We start from the raw sequence: 24107 nt of genomic DNA on the forward strand, positions 1-24107 counted from the left end.
ATGCACATTTGTGGCCTGCTGGAGGTCATTTTGCAGGGCTCTGGCAGCGCTCCTCCTGCTCCTCCTTGCACAAAGGAGGAGGTAGCAGTCCTGCTGCTGGGTTGTTGCCCTCCTACGGCCTCCTCCACGTCTCCTGATGTACTGGCCTGTCTCCTATCTTCCATGTAAAAAACCTGTCTGATTAGAATGAATAATATCCGACAATACCTTTTTAATTCTATGCGCTATACATTTTGCTAGAATTTTTGCATCACAACACTGAAGTGTAAGGGGCCTCCAATTTTGTAAATGGACTGGATCTTTATATTTTCCACTTGTATCCTGTTTCAGTAATAATGAGATCAGACCTTCTTCTTGAGTGTCAGATAATCTACCATTTACATAGGAGCGGTTAAAACATGCTAATAACGGTCCTCTTAGTATATCAAAAAAGGTTTGGTATACCTCGACTGGTATGCCATCCAACCCTGGAGTTTTCCCAGACTTAAAGTCTTTAATTGCATCCAGAAGTTCCTCCTCTGTAATTTCACCTTCACATGAGTCTTTCTGTATGGCTGTTAATTTGACATTATCAATAGAAAAAAAATCTCTACAATTAGCTTCAGTTAGAGGAGATGGAGGCGACTGAAACGAAAACATATGCTTAAAGTACTTTGTTTCCTCCTTCAAAATATAATGTGGTGAATCATGGGTGACTCCGTCAATTGTAACCAGTTTCATTAAGTTCTTTTTGGTAGCATTCCTATGTTGAAGATTAAAAAAGAATTTTGATCAGGGTGTTGATTGTGGCCTGTGGAATGTTGTCACAATCCTCTTCAATGGCTGTGCGAAGTTGCTGGATTTTGGCGGAAACTGGAACACGCTGTTGCACACGTTGATCCAGAGCATCCCAAACAAGCTCAATGGGTGACATGTCTGGTGGGTATGCAGGCCATGGAAGAACTGGGACATTTTCAGCTTCCAGGAATTGTGTACAGAGCCTTGCGACATGGGGCCGTGCATGATCATGCTGAAATATGAGGGGATGGCGGCGGATGAATGGCACGACAATGGGCCTGAGGATCTCGTCACGATATCTCTGTGCATTCAAATTGCCATCGTGTTTGTAGCATATGCCGGCCCATACCATAACCCCACCGCCACCATGGGGCACTCTTCACAACATTGACATCAGCAAACAGCTCGCCAACACGATGCCATACACGCTATCTGCCATCTGCCCAGTACAGTTGAAACCGGGATTCATCCGTGAAGAGCACACTTCTCCAGCGTGCCAGTGGATGAGCTTCACTGAGACGGTTTCTGACAGTTTGTGCAGAAATTCTTCAGTTGTGCATACACACAGTTTCATCAGCTGTCCGGGTGCCTGGTCTCAGACGATCCTGCAGGTAAAGAAGCCGAATGTGGAGGTCCTGGGCTGGCGTGGGTACACGTGGTCTGCGGTTGTGAGGCCGGTTGGATGTACTGCACACAGGCAAGTCAACGCAGGAGTGGCTTCTCTGAGGGAAAAAAACTATTTAATCAATTATATAATAAGGCTGTAACGTAACAAAATGTGGAAAAAGTAAAGGGGTCTGAATACTTTCCTAATGCACTGTATCATTCAACAGTTTGTGACAAAACCATCAGCAGAGTTGAAAATGCGATGGAAAACCCATTTAAACTGATAAGTCTTCCTGCCTATCTTGTAGACTGGTGTTGGGAGGACCACTGGCAGAAGTCTTAAAGCGATGTCACCTTGTGAATCTGGAGAGAAGAATGTTTAGTGAGTAACCTGATTGTTTCAGGCTAAAAATTAAATTAGCAGCTGATGCATCACCAGCAGGGTCATTTCATACTTTACCTGCACTTGGGCCTGCTTTTCTCTGGGATGGTGAAGCAAAGTTTTTTGTCCTTGAAGACCACAAAAATGTATGACATCACACTTGCTCAGATCCACATGTTCCCATCGTATCCACACCCAATGCTGTTTCTAATGCTTATGAGACTCTGCCTCATATGGCTTCAAATTGTGTTTGTTATGTTGTAGCCAGACAAACAATTACTTTTCCATTGCAGTTAATCACTAGTCAGGCTAATGCCTAACTCTTGAAGTCCTGCTGACTTCAGCGTCCGGAATTGCTATTTTATGTTGTCTGCACAATGCCTCGATAATGAAGGGGGCTGTGCTTTTACTGGTTGTCTCTCCTCTGTGTTTTTTTCACTCAAACACCCACAGCCACCACAGCCCCTGAGCGCCGCCCCCTTCTATTACAATGGTTGGATTTTCAAATCCAAACAATAAGAGGTCTCAACCCTGCGAAACAAACAAACATTTGTGAGAACCAATCAAACCCCGTTGCACAATTTATTAGCCAATACTGCATTAATAAACCACCTCCTTTCCAGACCAGTGTGGTCACAGCTCTCCTCCCTGCACTGTGGGTCGTGTCAGCCAGGTTAGTTAATTACTGCGAACAGAATCAAATTCAAGTCTAATGTTTTTGTTTAAAAAAAATTCCACCATGCCTGGAGTATCCAGCAGACTGTCTTGTCCCCATTGAGCCCTCTTGATCGCGGTCGCCTTCATGTACTCCGCAACCTGGTTTGCCGGCCAGATGTTGTTCAGCCACTTGGTAATCTGGGCTGTCCTCTCACATTTGACTATGTTGTGAGAACAAAGTATTCAATTAATGATGAATTCCTTTAACAATCAGTTTTCAAAATACACAACAAATCTTTCAACGTGTACCTGGCTAGACCCGGCTACTGCTCAAGCTTGGTGTGTCGCTTGGTGTGTCCACAGTCCTATATACACATGTGTGTGTCCCAAGGACCTCCCCTCTTGTATAAAAAGGTGGCGTTGACAGAATACTCACTCAGTGTAAGGCTTTTATGTTCTTCTTTAACTTCAGGCTATAGTTGTCGTCCAAAAGCAAGAGCGTTTCCTGGTCCATCTCTTCAGCTGCAGAAGAGAGGGTAAAAAGGGAAAGGGGGTGCCTAATCAGTTGCACAACTGAATGCATTAAACCAATGCTCTTAACTGCTAGGCTTAACCGCTAGGAGGGTTAAATTCACCCACATTTCTACATTAAATACTTTGAGGGAAGGGTTGATAAGCCAGGTCAAATTGTTGAACAAAGGCAAGGGAGTGAGGAAAGAGCTAAATGAATAGGGGTGGCAGTAGCTTTAAGGCTACAAAGGCAGACCAATATTTGAACCCCCGAGCTGAAATCAGCAGGGAGTGATCTGTCAGCCAGAGGGTTACCAGCTACAATATACAGTGGGGAGAAAAAGTATTTGATACACTGCCAATTTTGCAGGTTTTCCTACTTACAAAGCATGTAGAGGTCTGTAATTTTTTATCATAGGTACACTTCAACTGTGAGAGATGGAATCTAAAACAAAAATCCAGAAAATCACATTGTATGATTTTTAAGTAATTCATTTACATTTTATTGCATGACATAAGTATTTGATACATCAGAAAAGCATAACTTAATATTTGGTACAGAAACCTTTGTTTGCTATTACAGAGATAATACATTTCCTGTAGGTCTTGACCAGGTTTGCACACACTGCAGCAGGGATTTTGGCCCACTCCTCCATACAGATCTTCTCCAGATCCTTCAGGTTTCGGGGCTGTCGCTGGGCAATACGGACTTTCAGCTCCCTCCAAAGATTTTCTATTGGGTTCAGGTCTGGAGACTGGCTAGGCCACTCCAGGACCTTGCGATGCTTCTTACGGAGCCACTCCTTAGTTGCCCTGGCTGTCTGTTTCGGGTCGTTGACATGCTGGAAGACCCAGCCACGACCCATCTTCAATGCTCTTACTGAGGGAAGGAGGTTGTTGGCCAAGATCTCAAGATACATGGCCCCATCCATCCTCCCCTCAATACGGTGCAGTCGTCCTGTCCCCTTTGCAGAAAAGCATCCCCAAAGAATGATGTTTCCACCTCCATGCTTCACGGTTGGGATGGTGTTCTTGGGGTTGTACTCATCCTTCTTCTTCCTCCAAACACGGCGAGTGGAGTTTAGACCAAAAAGCTCTATTTTTGTCTCATCAGACCACATGACCTTCTCCCATTCCTCCTCTGGATCATCCAGATGGTCATTGGCAAAATTCAGACGGGCCTGGACATGCGCTGGCTTGAGCAGGGGGACCTTGCTTGCACTGCAGGATTTTTATCCATGACGGCATAGTGTGTTACTAATGGTTTTATTTGAGACTGTGGTCCCAGCTCTCTTCAGGTCATTGACCAGGTCCTGCCGTGTAGTTCTGGGCTGACCCCTCACCTTCCTCATGATCATTGATGCCCACCGAGGTGAGATCTTGCATGGAGCCCCAGACCGAGGGTGATTGACCATCATCTTGAACTTCTTCCATTTTCTAATAATTGCGCCAACAGTTGATGCCTTCTCACCAAGCTGCTTGCCTATTGTCCTGTAGCCCATCCCAGCCTTGTGCAGGTCTACAATTTTATCCCTGATGTCCTTACACAGCTCTCTGGTCTTGGCCATTGTGGAGAGGTTGGAGTCTGTTTGATTGAGTGTGTGGACAGGTGTCTTTTATACAGGTAATGAGTTCAAACAGGTGCAGTAAATACAGGTAATGAGTGGAGAACAGGAGGGCTTCTTAAAGAAAAACTAACAGGTCTGTGATAGCCGGAATTCTTACTGGTCGGTAGGTGATCAAATACTTATGTCATGCAATAAAATGTAAATTAATTACTTAGAAATCATACAATGTGATTTTCTGGATTTTTGTTTTAGATTCCGTCTCTCACAGTTGAAGTGTACCTATGATAAAAATTACAGACCTCTACATGCTTTGTAAGTAGGAAAACCTGCAAAATCGGCAGTGTATCAAATACTTGTTCTCCCCACTGTATCTGTATGCTACCTACTGCCATTGTGCCCTTGAGCAAGGCACTTTACCCCTGAATGCCCATGAACTGCTCTCAGTCTGTGATGTGTGTCTGGTTGATCACTGTGACAGAATATCTGTTCAAATGACCAATAAAGCAAGTATGGTAAATGAAGGCCATACTATCTATGGTAGCTGTACATGTAATGTATCTAGTAGTCCCAAAATGGCTGCATGGTTGTAAGAGGCTCTGGTGAAGTTGTCTTTCAAGTTTCTATTAAGGTTGTACTATTGGTTATCGATGACACTGTGGAAGACGTAGATGCTGTATACACAGGGTCAATGAAAATCTGTTTTTTTCCCCCCTCAAAGCTCTGTCCCCACTCTCAAAAAGGAATTTCTCAGTTTAACTTACCCTCAAACTTTGGAATTAACGAGGCCAGGTTCCACTCATTCAGCGTATCTTTACAAAGCTGTCCATTCATTGGCCTTGACCTCTGCAGAAAATAGAAATAAATGTTAGAAACATAGCTAGCTAGCTATACTAACTTGGCTATATCAAATTTAAGGTAAACTCTAACGTTAGCTAGCTAACAGAATTTGCATCCATCCTCCTCAACTTCACAAGTCCGACTAAAGCTGCCACTGTCAGAAACCATTGGAAACCAGTACAGTAACACTTGCTAATTCAATCACCATGCAAGCATGAGATAAGCCTGCCAAATAGCCCAGAAGGAAAATAGGTCAAATCTAACTATGGTAATTTAGCTAGCCAGCTAACATTAGCTAACAAGTGAAACAGTGTCCGAGACAGTCCAGAAGAAGTGTTTGACTAAGCTAGCTAACTCTAGCTAGCTACCGTTACAGACACTGACATAGTTAGCTAGCCAAACGTAGACAAAAACCGTACAGGTATTTATATTCCGTGACAACACTTCAGTAAGCTAGCGTCGCAAGCATGGTCTTGAGGCTAACATTAGCTAGCTAGCTAACGTTACCACAGCCAGAGATGTAAGCTAGCTACCTAATTATGATAGGACAACCTATTTAACCTGAATGACCATCAAATTCATAATTCATAACAAAACACCTTTAGTCTGTCAATACTGTTAGTCATTTTCCACTCGTCAATCACTCAGTCGCACTACAACTAGAATACTTGCAAGTATTCTAGTGGACATCACACACTAGTGGCAGGAGCATTAACCCACTGGCTGGGTGAAATAGCCATAGCCCAACCTTAAAAACCCAGAACCAACAACCCAACTATTGACCCAATGCCTGCAACCCAGCAATTGGGTCCTCCAAACAACCCCCAAAAAATGGTGTAACTTGCATCTCAAAGCCATGTATGCAAGAAGCCTTGAACTGTGTGGTGCACACATATTTCTCTGTCCTCAGTTTGATTGAAGGCCTCAATCTATATTTTCACCTTGTAAAGGATTGCTTCTAGAAAGAGAAAAGGAACAACACATGATCATGATGAGCTTATCAATCTTGAAGACGATACACTCATTTATCACTCAAAAAAAGTGTTATGAGTGAGTGCACTACAAACATATTTCCAGGATGTTGATGCATCCTCCTCCCAATACAGCCTCATCCAACACCACGGGTAGGGGAAGGGTATCCATCTGCAAAAGTCAAGTTTGGCTTCAATGACAGATCAACTCATATTGTAGCTAGCTACCTACCTAAGCTGTTGTGCTAGCTAACATGCTACTGAACCGTGACACTAGCATATTGACATGAATATTGGTATTAAAATACAGCAACGTATTCACCTAAAAATGTGTTTAGTCAAATCATTAGTTCGCTAGCTCCCTATCTCGTGAATTGTTCAAAAATATGAAAGGTAACATTAGCTAGCTAAGCACTAAGCACTAGAAACTGGTATCAACAAAATGTGTTTCACTCTATCCTATAAAACATGACAATGGTAACTAGGCATCATTTAGCTAATACAATTTTAAAGTCTATTAGGAAGTTTAATTAATAAGTTAGACACTCACCGGACAACTTTCGTAGGTACTGTAGCTATTTATTAAGTCATTTTCCAACAAATGTTTCTAATCCCCTTGATTGGTCATCAACGGTTCTGGTCTTGGAACTCATGTGTTCACCAGAATTGGCTTCTGGTAAACTGTTTGCCACTAGTGGCAATAAATGTTGCTACCACAGGTTTGCCACAGATTCAAATAGAATCTTGAGAGAATTGTCTGCCAGAAGAAAACCTCTGGCGAACTGTTTGCCACTAGTGGCAATACATATTATTTTTGCCAAAGGTTTGCCACAGATTTACCACTAGCGGCAAAAGTTTGCAGCAAAAAAATATTGTAAGGGATCAATTAATTGTTATATTCATTAAATGTATTTGGAAGTAACTAGCTACAATCGTACTACTAAAACAAGTGATGTAGGGAGTTGGTATATCATTTCAACTTGCATTTGTTGGCAAGTAAACATGTTTCAATCAAACAGTAGATTAGTCTGTCAATATCGCAAATAAGTAGACATGGCTTGTATTCAAGACTATGTTAATTTGCTCAGGAGGTGAGTTTACACTGCAGTGCACAGGAACAGATATGGCAATGTATGGCATATACAGTAGAATAAAAATATACTATTAACGTCTGTAATATATACTACAGTTCTACAAAGGGAACAGTTGCTTATTGTGTGTTTGGGGGGTGCAGTAAGGTGTTCAGAGTCACTTTGATACAATGGGAGATTGTTGTTATGGGACCTTTCACATCTCCTCTTGAGTTATCAACTTCTTTGTATCTGACATACGGTCCATTGTGAGGAATGGCTACCCGGACTATTTGCATTGACCTTATTTTATTATTATTTATTATTATGTTTTGCACTGACTCTCTTGTACAGGCTCGATGTACACTCACTGGACTCTAACCACACACTCAAACATACTACACTGACACTCCAACACACACAACCACACACATACATGAATATTGACGCCACACACACACACACAGACACACACATAGGGCTGTGGCGGTCATGACATTTTGTCAGCGGGTTATTGTCATGCAAAAGACTGCTGAGCATGCAAGCTGCATACATACGCTGATGCCTTCCTTTGGAACATTTACATTTTTAAAAAGTCTAATAAATCAATTTAACCCTCCCGTTGTCCTGTCCGGGTCAAAAAGACCCAGGCTACGTGTTAGAGTGAGTGGCTGTATAACCCCTAGCGTTGTCCTGTCTTGTCCGGGGTCAAAAAGACCCAGGCTACGTGTCAGTGCCTATGTGTTAGAGGGAGTGGCTGTATATCCCGTGCCGCTGTCCTGTCCTGTCCTGTCCTGTCCTGTCCTGTCCTTTCTTGTCCGAGGTCAAAACGACCCAGCCTACGTGTCAGTGCCTATGTGTTAGAGCGTGTGGCTGTATATCTCCTCCCGCTGTCCTGTCCGGGTCAAACAAAAAATAAAAAAATAAAAATAAAAAGACCCAGGCTACGTGTCAGTGCCTATGTGTTAGAGCGAGTGGCTGTATGACCCCTAGCGTTGTCCTCTCGTGTCCTGGCTGGGGTGAAAACGACCCAGGCTACGTGTTAGAGTGTTAGAGCGAGTGTGTGCTGTGCTGTGAACGGGACCCTTGCAAATGAAATTAAATCAACTTTTTATTGGTCACATTGTAGGTACAGACATTACAGTGAAATTTTTAACTTGGTAAAAGAATCTGGTGATTTCCTTGTAATATTGTAGGTGTGTGTGTGTCACTAGTCGAGGACAATGCTGGAAACCCAAGATAACCATTTCCTCGACAAGTGAATATATGTCATCTGCTCTTCGGCTTGCTGACAATTGAACATCTCCGCACGTGTTTCATTCTGACAGTCTGTCAACTTGTATACTTGCGGTACAACATTTTGGGTTTTCGTGAAATCACAAGGTATGCCTAGGCTCGCACGGATCCCCATCATGGCGTGTTGTTTGGGGCCAACAGAAAAGCCTTGAAATATCCAGGCGACTTTCTTCATCAGAAGTGTCTGTTCCTCATCTGAGAGATCTGTCATGTGGACACCGCTACACACGGATGAGATGTCGCATGGCATTTGCCGATATGTCCGATAATATGTCAACAAATGGTCTCGGACGTGGCTGTGACGAACGTCCATGTCCCACATGTCGTAGTACAAAGCACAAGTACAAGACTCGCTGTCGTCGAAACCGGTCAACGTTGCAGCACAGGGACACCATCCCACAGCTTGACGGTGTATCTTCTGCACATGGTGGTCCCGGTGTGTCACCATGATGTGTGACACTGCACCGTGGTAAAACCACAAGAGCAGAGCCTGTCCTACGACCCGAACGAGCCACAGCTCATACCTCAACAGACTATATTTGGGTTCGACAAATAGTCTCACCTCCAGTTTGTTGTTGGGCATGACCGAGAGGCTTTTCACCGTGTACCCGAGAAGTATGGGTATGTTGTTCACTACTCGATTGAACGCAGAATAGATGTCGTTGAAGTTGATGGTGCTCAGATTCAGTCGAGTCGACCCTCCGACGATGCCCAGACCGATCACGGTGGCGACGACGGTGGTGGTGGTGGTGGTGGTATTGTCGGTAGTAGTAGTTACGTGACTGGAGTCCGACGTGTGTATGTCAAACACTGCAGTGATGCAGCAAGAATCCCCCTTGACGTTTTCTGTGTTCTGGAAAGTCGACATAGCTTCGATCGATGTTGTTTGTCTGTGAGACACGAACCTGTTATATTGTGGATTCAATGACCACTCCCATACAAAAATAATTAATTATATTATATTCATTTTTTTGGGGGGTTAATGTTAGAGCCTAGGTGTTAGAGCGAGTGGCTGTATATCTCCTCCCGCTGTCCTGTCCTGTCCTGTCCTGACCGGGTCAAAAAGACCCAGGCTACGTGTTAGAGCCTAGGTGTTAGAGCGAGTGACTGTATGTCTCCACCTGCTGTCCTGACCGGGTCAAAACGACCCAGGCTACGTGTCAGTGCCTATGTGTTAGAGCTAGTGGCTGTATATCCCCTCCGCTGTCTGACCGGGGTCAAAAAGACCCAGGCTATGTGTCAGTGCCTAAGGTGTTAGAGCTAGTGGCTGTATATCCTCCCGCTGTCTGACCGGGTCAAAAAGACCCAGGCTACGTGTCAGTGCCTATGTGTTAGAGCTAGTGGCTGTATATCCCCTCCCGCTGTCCTGACCGGGTCAAAAATACCCAGGCTACGTGTTCGAGCCTAGGTGTTAGAGCTAGTGGCTGTATATCTCCTCCCGCTGTCCTGACCGGGTCAAAAAGACCCAGACTACATGTTCGAGCCTAGGTGTTTGAGCTAGTGGCTGTATAACCCCTAGCGTTGTCCTGTCCTGTCCTGTCCTGTCCGGGTCAAAAAGACCCAGGCTATGTGTCAGAGCCTAAGGTGTTAGAGCTAGTGGCTGTATATCTCCTCCCGCTGTCCTGACCGGGTCAAAAAGACCCAGGCTACGTGTCAGTGCCTATGTGTTTGAGCTAGTGGCTGTATAAGCCCTAGCGTTGTCCTGTCCTGGCTGGGGTCAAACGGACCCAGGCTACACGTTAGAGGCATAAGCTCTGAGGCAGAGGTACTAGGTAAGCCGTAAACAAAAAACAGCAACACCAAGAACACCAAGAACAACAACTAGAACTACTACTACTACTACTACTACTACTACTACTACTACTACTACTACTACTACTACTACTACTACTACTACTACTACTACTACTACTACTACTACTACTACTACTACTACTACTACTACTACTAATATTGCCTCCGTGGCATGTCCGGACACGTGCCGAAGAGAGAGGTCTTGGGGACTTCCCCAGTCTGGGTGCCGAAGCTATTATGAGTGCTGTGCGATTCACGGCCAAACAGGTCCTAGAACAGATATTTTCCAATGACTCTGACTGCGATGAGGAAGCGGACGAGAAGCGTCCGAAGAAGAAGACGGGGAGGAATACAACCCAGAGGACGAGGAGACCACAGAGGACGACGACGGCGACGACTACGACGCCGCAGCCGCCGGCGCCGCCGACGGCGAGGACGATGTCCAAGTAGAAGAAGGTCAAGGCGTAGAAGACGAACGAGACGATGGCGACGACTAGCGACGACGACCAACAAGAAGAAGAAGAACAACAAGGGGAAGAACAAGGGGAAGGTGAAAGTGAGCGAGGAGAGCGAGGAGACCTCCGCCGCTTCCGCAGCCGCAGCACCGCCGCCCGCCGCAGCATCAGCCCCAGAACACAACACGATATCCCTCGAGTGGAAAGAGAGACATTCGTGTCGAGAAACAGCCAAATCCAATGGTGCTCGGTGCCCTGTGACAACAATCGGGGCGTCGGAGGGGCCGCGGCAGCGGCAAATAGTAACAGGCCGGTTGCTGAGGTGCCGGAGGACATGAGGCCCGGGCCTACTAGGCAGGCCGTAGGCCAAGCCCGCGACATCCTCTCCACGTTCCGCTTGTTTTTCACACCCGAGATAGAAGACATCATCCTGGAGATGACCAATCTGGAGGCGTTCGAAAATACGGAGCCCGAGGCGACGGCGGCGACGGCGGCGACGACCACCGGCCGCCACTACGCCGGCGGCGACGACCACGAAGACCACGAAGACCGCGACCGCGCCGCGGCGGCGGCCGCTGGAAAGCGATGGACTCCACAGACCTGCGAGCCTACGTAGGGCTGCTCATCCTAGCCCGGCGTGTACAGGTCCCGAGGCGAAGCGGCCTCTAGTCTCTGGGACGCCGAGAGCGGAAGGACCATTTTCCGCGCAACCATGCCGCTCAAAGTCTTTCACGCTTACTCGAGACTCCTTCGCTTCGACGACCGCCAGACCAGAGCCGAGAGACGCGCAGCAGGCGGCGGTGACAAACTTGCGGCCGTGAGAGAGGTCTGGGACAAGTGGGTCGAGAGGCTGCCGCTCCTCTACAACCCCGGGGCCGACGTGACGGTGGACGAGCAACTGGTCCCTTTCAGAGGTGTGCCGGGCCAACAACACCGTACAAGAGCACAACAACAACAACAACACTGAACACAACACTGAACACAACACTGAACACAACACAACACAACACGCTAAAGCTAATCTCTTGTCTTTCGTCTCTCTCTCTCTCCTCCTCTCTCTCTCTCTCTCTCTCTCTCTCTCTGCTCTCTCTCTCTCTCTCTCTCCTGTCTCTCGCTCTCTCTCTCCTCCAGGCCGATGTCCTTTCCGCCAGTATATCCCAAGCAAGCCGGCCAAATACGGCATCAAGACATGGGTGGCCTGCGACTCCAAATCCAGCTATGCCTGGAAGATGCAGGTCTACACCGGCAAGGCCACATGCGGAGGCCCCGAGAAGAACCAGGGGATGAGGGTCGTGCTCGATTTGACGCAGGGACTCAGGGGTCACAACGTCACCTGCGACAATTTCTTCACCTCATACGAGCTCGCGCGCCAGCTCCTGACCAGGAACGTCACCGTGGTCGGCACAGTCAGAAAGAACAAGCCAGAGCTCCCGCAGGCGCTGCTCGCCTCAAAGGACAGGCTCCTCTTCTCCTCCAAGTTCGCCTTCACGTCCACCACCGCTCTAGTGTCCTAACTAAAAAAAAAAAACAAGAACGTCTTACTCCTGAGCACGCTGCACACCGAGGCTCACGTTAGCCGTCGCCAGGACAAGAAGCCGGCCATCGTCCTAGACTACAACAGCAACAAGGGAGGTGTGGACAACCTAGACAAGGTGATTGGAACCTACAGCTGCAGGAGGATGACCGCGCGCTGGCCCCTGGTCATCTTCCACAACATCCTTGACGTGTCCTCTTACAACGCTTTTGTCATATGGCGAGAGCTCAACCCCACTTGGATGCCTGGCACGAAACAAGAGGAGGGTGTTCCTCGAGCAGCTGGGAAAGGCACTAGTGACTCCGTTCATACAAAGAAGGGCCCGTCTCCCTCGCACCGAAGCCTCTGCGGCGCTCGTCAAAGCTGTTCAGAGGGCTACGTATCGTGATCAGCCCCGGCGGGATCACGCCCCCGCAGCACCCGGACCACGCAGCACCACCGGCCCAAGCACCCAACCCCGCACAACCCAGTAAGAGGAAGAGGTGTCAGGTCTGCCCCCACAAAGAAGGACTGTAAAACACACACGGTGTGCACCAGGTGTAACAAATACATCTGCAAAGGCTGCTCGCACCCATACTGTCCCACATGTTCCAACTGGGCCTTTAGTGAGAGGGGGACAGTTCGACCCGGAGGGCACGGCGTGTGTACAGAATACCAGGACAACGGGAGGGTTATCATCCATACTCAAACAGTACAGCGGTACAGTCCACGGAATGTGGTCCAATAGGGGGGTGTTTTTAAATCGCATACCCAAACTCACACAGTCCACAAGCCGGTGAAGCAGGTATAAGGTATTAATGACTTTACCAATGACAATAGCAAAGACCTCTAGAGTAGAATAGACTAATTGATGGCGGGGTGTCAGGATACTATGCTTGCTACTGGGGACCCATGTAGAGAGAAGCAGTTCAACCCTATCGGGGCTGCAGATGCGCAGGTTCTTTGCAACAGGCTGAAGGTGAATTGCTTCAAGGACCAGTCTGTACTGAGTACAGTCACTGGTGAGTTAGGGGGCTCCGTGCAAAAACATACCGATAAAAGGCGACGGCAATTGTTTCTTCAGAGCCGGTCAGTGAAGCGGTTTGTGGTACAGATGAGTTTCATAGAACCATTCGAAATGTCGTCGTGGAGCAGCTACAAAGCAATGATGTGATATACACCAGCATGTTGAGAAGTGGCTACCGTTCAGTATCAGACTACATTACCAAATCACAAATGGCCTCTCTAGGTACTTGGGCTACGGAAGTGGAGATTCAAGCAGCTGCAGATTGTTTGGGTGTCAGCATATATACATACTACACCGGGAGGTGGCTTATACACCGTTGTAATGGTGTAAAGGTGTCTAACCAGGGGATCTATTTGGAGAATGTTGGTAACCACTTTGAGACAGTTGTTTGCGTCCAGAGGCATCAGATGCTGTCTTGCTATGGGTACTGCAAAGTAGATAGAAGTAGGACCAGTGTTACGCCACTAAGAGACGAGTGTTCAGCCTCAGTCTGGTCCGATTTTGAGAGTGCAAGGCTATCACCAAGCTCAAGTTACTACAATGATTGGACGTGTGAGGAACATCACGGAGACCCAATAGAGGACAATGGAAATGTATATGAAACTATAGGTGATAATGTTGACAACACCATGCTTCAGGAAGCTGAACCCCCATGACCAGTACTTGTCAAACAACAGCCCTGTAGGCGACCAAATGTTTTACGGAGCAGATTCATGCGAGAACGGTTGTATCGCAAAAAACATTCAACCCTTCCGATTCCGATAGGTGCGATTCCGAGATCGATTGGGAAGGAAGCATGATGTATCCATTTGAATACGAAACTCTAGGTGATCAACCGGAGGACACCAGGCTTCAGGAAACAGAACCCGGTGACCAGTACGAGTCAAACAACAGCCCTGTGGGCGACCAGCACCTATATGACTCAGATGCATGCGGGAACAGTTGTAGACAACACACATTCAGCCCTGCAGATTCCAACCGGTCCGATTCAGAGACCGATTGCCAAGCTCAACAATGGCAGGTGACTACAATGATTGGACGTATGAGCACGAAACGACACTCTAAGTGATACGTGGAAGACACCAGGAGTCAGGAGGAGGACACCCCTCCCCAGTACGGGTCAAACACCAGACATGTGGACAGGGACAATGTTTACAAAGAAGCGGTTGACGACTACTTCGGCGTTGACGATGACGATGTTGAAGATATGGTTCGAGCCGAGGAGGATGCTAAAAAACATCAGCAGATAGATCTCATGCTTAAGTGGTCGATATTGAACAGAACGTGGCACTCCTTTCTAGAATGGCTAGGTGAGCGCTGGTGGGGCTCAGTCTCTGCAGATCAGATTAGCTCCTTCATGGGCGGACCTAAGATTCGCTTTGGAGATATTGTTATTGCGGCACACTTTGGTGACATGCCCGGAGGAGTATGTTCGGTTACGGCGAAGACTCAGAACGAAGTACTGACATTTCATGTGGCCATCTGTGGAGGCAGTTACATATGTAAGGACTTGGTAGAGGGCGACTTCTCTACGCCAATTGACATAATACGACATCTGGTCGATAAGCTGGGTGAAGGGCGCATTCTGCGTCAACATTGGACAATACCTCACAACCCAGACTACTTTTCCGTGACACATATAGCGGGACAAATGTGTTACATGATGAAGGTGCTGAAAGACTCATGGTGGGGGGCGTCATACGGCAGCAAGTATGGTCACCCCATTACCGTGAAGTAATAGAGCATCTACGAAAGAAAGGACCAATGTACGAGAACCCGGCTGCAGCAATTCATTATATGGACGATGTCAGCCTGGGATACCTGTTTGACATTGTCACTGCATTTGGGAATAGATTCAAGGTGACGTTCGATACCTTTGGTTTTACAGTAGGGACAAGGGCACACTTCTCAGATATCGCAGGTGTGCTGTCCTACATCAGCAGGATTGACAGAGTCACATTTGTATCTCCACCCTGTTCCCTGATGCACGCGCACCAGAGCTTAGGGGATGTAGATTACATTGCCAATCCACAGCGCGTCGTACACTCCACGAGCAACCTGTAATGTATTGCAACTATAGGTGCTTATGTGATGAGTGGTGTATCCCTGTTGTACTATGTCATGTACATTGTAATGTAAGCCTCCTTGTGTTGTAATACATGTCTATGGATATCTGTGAATAAATAAAAAATACTTGTGAAACTACGAATGTCCATTCACGTTTATTGAAATAGTACATTGGACCCTTCAGTCTGACAATATCCATACACAAACAGTGACTTTGCACAATATACAATCTGGAACGTAAACATACATAATCATACAATGGGTCATCAAAGGAATAAACAGGGCTTCTCCTTAGTCATCCTCCTCAATTGGCACGTGGCGTCCTCATACTCTTCTTCGTCATCGGCCATGTACTTGGGAGACAGAAGAGTAATCACATTACCCATAGTCCATACACACAGTGAATGTGCCATCACATTACACATTTCAATATCTACCATGTCATCCTCTGCATTGTTACCCTGGTGAAGAGGAGGCAACGCTGGTTGAGGGTGAGGTTGTGCATGGTTGAGGACCTCCGGGGTGCAACAGGGGATGCAGTTGGTGTAACTCAGGATGTTGAGGTTCCTCTCTGTCAGACGTTAGTATGTAATCGCTCTCCTAAGATGTATATTGTATGGAAAGAAATAGCAAAGTAGAATTTGCAAATGGTCATGGTATGTACAACAGTGCATGCAATATGATCAGCAAAGTCATCCACAATATATCTGAGTACCTACGGAACGGCTCAGTAGTACGGTAGACACCTGTGGAGTGGAGAGTAATTTCAGAAAGCATACCAAGTACTTAGGAGTATCATCTCTTGTACAAGCATAGTGCGTAACCTAGGGTGTAATGACTTTATCCTACCGCGCTGAGCTCGCTGGTTTCGGTTTCTATACCACTCTCCTCAGACATCATGCAGACTGTGATATGAACAATGGGTTGAGTGAACGATATACAGGTGTATACCCATCGGATATAGTAACCCAAGATCAGTACCGAAATGTTAATTTAGCTCAATCACTTTACCAGTACGTACTACTTACGATGCGTGTAGCATACTATAGCCGATGCACATGAAACATATAGCAAATATATTAGGGACTATGGCGTATGTGAAGACAAAGCAACTTCGATTCACTCCGTTTCTGTAGGCAAAGAGTAGGAATGGACAACAACTATGGCAACTGGCATCTATTGAACAACACATGGCGTCATTTGTAGGCTGGATGCAAGACCGATGTTGGTGGGGATCCGTATCTCAACAGCAGATTATGTCTCTGATGAACAGACCTGAGGTTAATGTAGGAGCCATTGTAATGGCAGGATACTTTGGTTCAATGCCTGGAGGAGTGTGTTCAGGTATGGTGAAATATGATGAGAATACCGTGATCACATTTGGTGTATACCTCACAAGAGGACATTACAGATGCACCGACTTTGTACAATTCCAATATAAAAACCCAGTTAGAATGATACAAGATCTGATTGCAGAAGTCCCACACGGGTACTTGATGGCTAGACCGGGAGACATTCCGGAACCCCCGAACCTGGGTTCCTGCTGCAAACGCATAGTGGAAGACAACATGCGTGACATGATACAGTCCCTGAAAGGTGCATGGTGGGGACTTTCACCTGGCAGTTCCCCAGGGTCATGCGAGCACATAGAAGTGATAAAGGATCTAGAAAAGATGGAAGAGGAATACCAAAATCCGGCTGCCTCAATCTGTTATATGGATGAAGAGCGTCCTGGCTACCTCTTTGAAATTGTAACAGCAAAAGACAAAATATATAAGGTAACCTTTGATCGTTCGGGGTTTACTTGTGGGACCGGTGACCCCTTCCCCACATTGAGAGGTTTGCTGCACTACATGACAACGTTTGAAAATGTGACATTCGTAACCAGGCCCTTTCCTACGATGCAAGAGCTCTGCAGGAGCACAATGGAAAGGGCTGAGTATATCGAGGGTGACATGCCACCTCAGCTACAGCAGCTTCATAAAGGCAAGCCCTTATGAACGTGAACAGAGATGGAGGAAACCGTAGAATGCTATGCATAGCACATCTCAACGGAATTATTTACACCTGTAGTACTACTGATGTGTGTATCAAGTAGCATGTGGCAACCAGCAAAGGACCTCTGATGAGCATTACACATATACAGAACTAGGGTGTGTGACTATGGCAAGCAATGTTGACTCGCTCCGTGGCCGTAACAAATCCCGCAAGCCTGTTCCATACAGTACCGAAAATGATGGAAACTGGCATACATTGGATACAACATGGTTGTAATTTTCAATGCTGCAGCAATCTGTCATATGGATGACAACAGTCCTGGATAGCTGTTTGAAATTGTAACGTCAAAGGACATATATACTCTGTTACGTTTGACACGTCTGGGTTTGAGTTTGGGTGCGAGTTAAAGGCATCTACCATTAGAGATGTTGTGGTATACATGACAACGGTTAAAAACGTCACCTTTGTGACAAGACCTTTGCCTGTGATGCAATAGGTCCAAAGGAGCTGGATGTGCAATGATGAACATGTGTCAGCCTGTATGAGTTTAATTGAAGTGTACCGTGTAACCTGTTATGTCCTGGCATAAATAAATACATAAATGACCATCCGTGTGGTGATGCTTGACTCTTTATTCACACACTGTACAATAATATACACCTGTCCTCACCCATACCATGTTTACCAATCCTAAGTAACGTTACGGGATTATTCAACATATCATTTCGAATAGGCTTGGATATAACATCAACAACACATGTGTGGTCAGCTTGGTGATGGCAATATCTGTTTGCAAACCTATATACCTGGCTTTAGAGTATGTAGTCACAGAGATGTACGAACATCAGATGGACAGTCTCATCACGTCATTGACAATAGTATATGACTTGCCATCAATACACAACAGTGCATAACCATCCATTTCATGATCTGTTTTATTTATACACACAAAAAAACACATTACATATACCATTCACTTGCCAGCCTGCCCATTTCACCCATAGTAGAAGGTACACCAATCGTTTAACGTCATATTTTTATTGAACATAAACTTCAACGGAGTCCTCCTGATGACCACGTCTGTGCTCAACTGTGAGATGTTTGCAATACTCTCTAATTGGTCATCGTCCGTGAGCCGCAAGCCATTGATGAGTCTTCCATAGATGGCAGAGATAGTTGATCCGTATATTATGGTTAGGGACATAGACCCGGTTATTTCACCTATGTTCCCAGAGGGGCTCTCGACCAAGACTCTGATGTGAGGCGTACGGCTGTCTACTATGGCCATGTTATCAGCGTACTGCTCATGGTATGGTACAGGGATGAAATGTATTTCATCGCCGCGTATGATATTGAAATGTCTCCCTTGTATTTGTTTCTAGTAGGGAAAGATGTACATTCAAGCTCTCGCAATGAACGGTCCGTTGCCATCTCCTGAGTGACACGTGTTACAATGTCAAGGTTGTCAAGGGAAGCAGATCTCAAGAGTGCTAGGAGATTTCTGAGAGCCACATAGTCATTGTCAGAGCTGGGTTGGTGGGAAGGTATACACACGTAACCGTCCGCACACCGAGGAAAGAGAATGACGGAAGTCCACCTTGGCCTTTCATGATGCAGGCGACGCCAATCTCAGAACACAGGTCGCAGGTGAATTCAAACTGCCCTCGAGTAAAGCCAAGGAGGACATCGAGAGCCCCTCTCGCTCTGTCCGAGGTCCAGAGGCTGTTTGACATCATGAACGCCAAGACATTGACGGAGCCTGCCTGTTTTCTTCATCGTACATAGATGGGTTGCGTGTAAAAGGTACTGCGTCGGTGCCGGCTATCTTCATACAGGATCCACAGTCAATGTCCACCTGCCACTTTGAGGAAAGCTTACACGGATCGTTCGTCGGACCCTTGTCTTGTTATCGTTGAGTACGGTGAACTTGACTGGTATTCTTTCCAAAGTGCCTTGCTTGTACGCTGTAACACTCATGTTGTCAATTGTGAACAGGGTGCTGCAGTCTCCGAAGGGTATGAGGCCGTTCAGGTCGATTCTGAATGTAGCAGGCTGATGGGCCTGACTGACCCTGGTCATGGTGTGGGAGAAAACGTACTCCTTCTGACTGAAAGACATTCTTAATCGGGTGTAAGCTGGGTTTGAAAGGGGGATACACCTTTTCCAGTGTTTGATTGACGCGTATCTACGGATTCATATATATGGTGATTTTCATCTCAGTCAACGTTTAGCAGAGGGTTGCTTGGGGCAATGTGGAGGAGAGCGAGGATCAAGAGAGCCAGCGTTTTTCGTTGACACACTGTCCTATCTTTCTCCTCTTGTCTTGGCCGTAGACGTGCTGGATAAGCTTGCGGGCCGGTACGTTGTTTGCAAACAGGTCTCTGTAGAAGTTTTTACAGCCTGCGCAATGATATGTAACCTGTCTGCAATCTACGGGAGGACGCGTCCTCTTGCCGAGCTTGGCTTGGATGGGTATGAGCCACTTCTTCTCCCTGAAGGTCTCCATCCACGTGCTCATGAGTGTGGTGTCGGCACAGGAGTAGGGCATGATGCAAAGAACCGAGCCGGGGTACATAGGGGCCGCTGAGCTGAACGCTTTCGGGAGTGTGCACATGCAACACCAGTACGGTCTGATACAGAAGACCGGCCAGGTCAACTAGAGTCCTCTCACACAGCTCGCTTCTCGCTATGGACAGGCTCCCGGTAGAGGAGTCAATGCCCGCGTCTGTCAGCATGACAGTCGGCACGAAACCGAGATGAAGGTGTCCGAGCAGGGACGAGGTAAGAGTCGTCGTTTCTGAGGGACACTATGCCTTCAGAGATGGCTTCGGTGAGCCTTTTCCCGAGCAAAGCGCTTAGGTTCCTGTAGACGTCTCGGGGCTTTAGGGACATGTCCTCGGTGATCACCTTGAGGCATGTCTCGAGTTTCTCACCCGGTAGGGCGAGCTACTGTCTCCCTGTTTATCCTTAGGTGTTCCAACTCCCGAGTCCCGCATGCCGGTATCATGTGTTCGGGGCAGTTGTTCATTACGGTGTTGAAAGTCACAGTGCCCCTCTTCAACCTCTCTCTGATAGAGGCGACGGAGGTGAGCAGGTGCTCCTTACAATCATCCAGGCTTTGGGCACCCAGAGCAGAGCTGTACATGTAGCGAGGCAAGCAGTAGTCTATAATGCAGTGAGCCACAAGCTTCCCGGAGCGGTTGACCAAGGTACAGTCTGAGTAGTGAGCTATCAACACCCTAGAGTTGGCGAAACATTTGTTGAAAGGCTGGTAGGGGTGAGCTATGAGCTCCGTGTGACAAGAGGAGGAACCTATGAATGTGGCCTGGTGTGCTTGGCGAACCTGGTCCGAGGTATCATCGCATGGGGCGGTGTTAAGGTCTGATTGAAGGTCGCATCCGTACTCCCTATCGCTCTCAGGGACCTTTCCGGATTCTGAGACTTTGGCCTCGCACATGGCGAGCCTCCGAACATGGCCGTGATACACCCTGTGTTAGCCTGGAGGTTCAACGGGTATCTGTAGAAAGCGGCTTGCATGGGTTGCACTTGTGATACTCGATGCACTCGGCGGGCTTGACGGAGAGTCCCGTGATCTGCTGTAGCCACGTCTTTACAGTTTCTACGTAGGTGGTTTTCACGCTGGAGTTGGCAACTTTAAGCGATCCAGTGTTTGTTGACTAAAGCACTTGTTCTTTGAGGATTTGATGAGAGTGCTCCAAGGAAAGAACCCCGCTCCCATCTTGGGGCGCAATGAGCTCAGAAGCTTTGCACGTGAGCAAGTCTCTGAGGATGGCTTGCTTGCTAGAGAACATGTGGTTCATGCAGTATGTCCAGTCCTTGTACAGCGTTCTCACTTTTACGGCATCGACCGAGTCAGACCCGGAGGCGCCAGCAGGAACTAGTGTCGTGGAGACCCCAGAGAATCCAGAGTCCAGCTGCAAGGTTAGAACATCCTCCACTCTGTAGGGGATGAGAAAGGAGCTAGCTCGATGCAGCTCTAACCACCGGCCGATATCGTCAACGAGGGGTCCCCGCTCCAGGTACAAGATGACATCGCCGGGCTTGAGCTTGTGCCAGGGAGAAGTGGAGAAGCAGGAGACATTGTCAGTCTCCAGTTTGATGCAGTCTCCCCTCATTACGCAAGCTATGAAGGTGTCCGTAACTGCAGAATCGCAAGGGGACCGCATGCTTTTGAAGGCCGACAGGCCCCTAACTTTCACGGAGACAGAGGACAGATCCCCGTTGTCGTCTAGGCTGTGAGTGAGAGCCACATAGGTCTTCTTAGCTACGTGGCAGTATATGGAGCAACTGTTTTCATATTCCAGCTTGACTCGCCTGTGTTTTACGAAGGGTCCCGTTACGTCCGTGTATTCTTCAGACCCAGGGACTCTGGCCGCGTAGACGGGATAGCCTTCCTTGGTGAATGTTCCTCTCGGGTCTCTGACTACATTTTGGTGTGTGTTACCTCGGCCTATCACGTACATCCTCTGGAGAGTGTCCTCCACCAAGGCGGTGTGCACATAGTCCAGAAAGGCAGGCACCTGCTCGCCAGCCCGTTTAAACTTGTCACCCAAAGCCGTCCGGGCCTTACACGCGAAGCTCTCCAGGAGTTTGTTTTCACTATCCCGACCGGGCGCGTTGTCTCTGCACACGGCGACTAGGTCGGGCACGTCACTCTCAGGAAGGTCTCGGGTCCGTATCCAGCTGAGACCATGACGCTGTCGGTGTCTCCGTATACAACGGGGCAGCGGTGCTTGTAAAAGGTAGCCACGCAGCTGTTTACCACGGCAATCTGTTGCCTGCCGTGGCCAGATATGAGAGGCCCGCAAGGAGTGAGGAGCCGTTCCGTAGAAGGAGTTGGCAAGGACTTTACACTCTCCCTCCTGCATCTTGTAGTAGGCCCGCTCGGCCTCACTGATGTCAGGGTTCTTGAGCTTCCTCTTGAACTCGGCTCGCTGGTTGAGGTAGTACTCCACCGAGGAAGCGAATACGGCCGGGCGCACGTACAAAACATCCTTGGGTCTGGTCGTATTTGAGAATGAGCGTGCGTACTCAAACCCCTCAGCTTCCCAGTTGTAACAAACCCAACCAGATAGATCATGGGGGAAGTTCACGGGAGGCCAAGGGATGGTGGTCTCAGGTGAGATGTTGAGAGCGCACATGATGGACGGGTACATACTCGAGAAGTCAAGCGAAAGCTCAAGTCCCATTCCGGGACCGGAATAGTGTAGGCCCGTGAGAGGATCACACACAGCTCCCCCTTCCACTTCTCGCTATCACCATTGTCAGACTGGAGCCTCGGGTCCCATCTCAAGCGGCTGTTTAATTCCATACCCAATGGTCGGCTTTCACTCTGAGAGTATCGAGTGTAAACTTAAGCTGAGGGAGCTGAACCGAGTGAATGCTCTGCGAATCCACCAAACATATCCCCTCGGCCGTGCACCACGACGTCTATATTGAGAGTGGTCCTACATCGATGGAACAGATTTGATACGGGCCTGAAGACTTTAGCCAGCCTGGCGCACAACTGCGAGTCGACCAAGTTGTAGACTAGCACAGCAAAGAGACTCTTCCCCCCCATCCTGATCATCTCGTCCATTTGACAGTAACCAACATCTGCCAGCTTGCAAAGCTTTCTGGTGTCCTTCGGAGGCTTTCTGTGCAGCGCCCTGGCTTTTGCGATGACAAAGGGGGCAACGTCGTTCAACTTCATGCTGGTGCACTGAAACTTGGTCTCTCTAGTCCCAGCCATCCTGTACAGATCGATGATGTTCATACCGCAGCTGTTCATTTTGAAGTGGCCCAGCTTGGCCTTGCCTTTGTTGAACTTTTCGATGTGCACAGATATCATTTGGAGCTTGTACTCGGTCAAGGTCCCGTGCATCAACACAGAGTCTAGGTTCTTCAGCATGTCCTTGTACATGTCCAGGTAACGTGCGTTTTCAAACTGGAAGAAAGGCAACACATCCTTGGCCAGGGCCCTGGTCATAAAGAGCCCGTGCCAGGCTTGCAATAGAGAGGAACATCGTTTCTGGGTAGCGCTGTCGGGCGCTTGGCGTGTTTGATTCAGCGTGAAATGCACACGCTGCTCAATCACCCTGATGTCGAATTCGGCGTTGTACACGTACAGGAGTTCTATTTCCTGGTGGTAGAGCACTTGGATCATTGTCTCCAGGAGTGCGAGCTCTCCGAGCACGGGTGTATTGAAATCCTCTTGACATCATCTAAACCTGCGCCCCTTGCCAGTTCGTGGTTGGCCTCTGGGTAACAGTTCTGTGTTACCTTACATTTGTTATAGACAACTATCAGCAGCTTCCTGTGCTGCTCGGGTGATGTCTTGGGTATATGGGAGTTGATGATCACGAGAGAGACGCAAGTTATCTCGTGCTGCTGACCTGGCATGTCTGGCGACAGAGCTGGTATGGAAACGTGTTTACTCTGTCGGGGCAGCTGTTTCCTGCCAGTGTCTAGTATTTGGACCAGCTTATTCCTGTACTCTGTCATGTCCTCTACCATGCGCTCGGTGCAGTAGGGGAACTTGTAGGCGAAAGACTCACATCTTAGGGCCATATTCCGGTA

At 47.7% G+C, this 24107-nt stretch overlaps 1 protein-coding gene across 1 annotated transcript; it reads left to right on the forward strand.

Moving 5' to 3' along the window:
* Window positions 1-11563: 11563 nt before the first annotated feature.
* Window positions 11564-12437, forward strand: LOC123493111 (piggyBac transposable element-derived protein 4-like). The gene is made up of 2 exons (XM_045227037.1): window positions 11564-11837; window positions 12055-12437. Exons 1-2 carry the CDS (start codon window positions 11636-11638, stop codon window positions 12435-12437), a joined length of 585 nt encoding a protein of 194 aa, XP_045082972.1. The 5' UTR covers window positions 11564-11635.
* Window positions 12438-24107: the final 11670 nt, after the last annotated feature.

This window comes from Coregonus clupeaformis, chromosome 18, assembly GCF_020615455.1.
Source record: "Coregonus clupeaformis isolate EN_2021a chromosome 18, ASM2061545v1, whole genome shotgun sequence".
Lineage (NCBI taxonomy): Eukaryota > Metazoa > Chordata > Actinopteri > Salmoniformes > Salmonidae > Coregonus > Coregonus clupeaformis.

Excerpts from the sequence above, each read along its gene's own strand:
- LOC123493111 (XM_045227037.1), top strand. The coding sequence starts at position 11,636 with ATGCCGCTCAAAGTCTTTCACGCTTACTCGAGACTCCTTCGCTTCGAC. Across the intron at positions 11,838-12,054 it reads GCAACTGGTCCCTTTCAGAG|GCCGATGTCCTTTCCGCCAG; the intron begins GTGTGCCGGGCC and ends TCTCTCCTCCAG.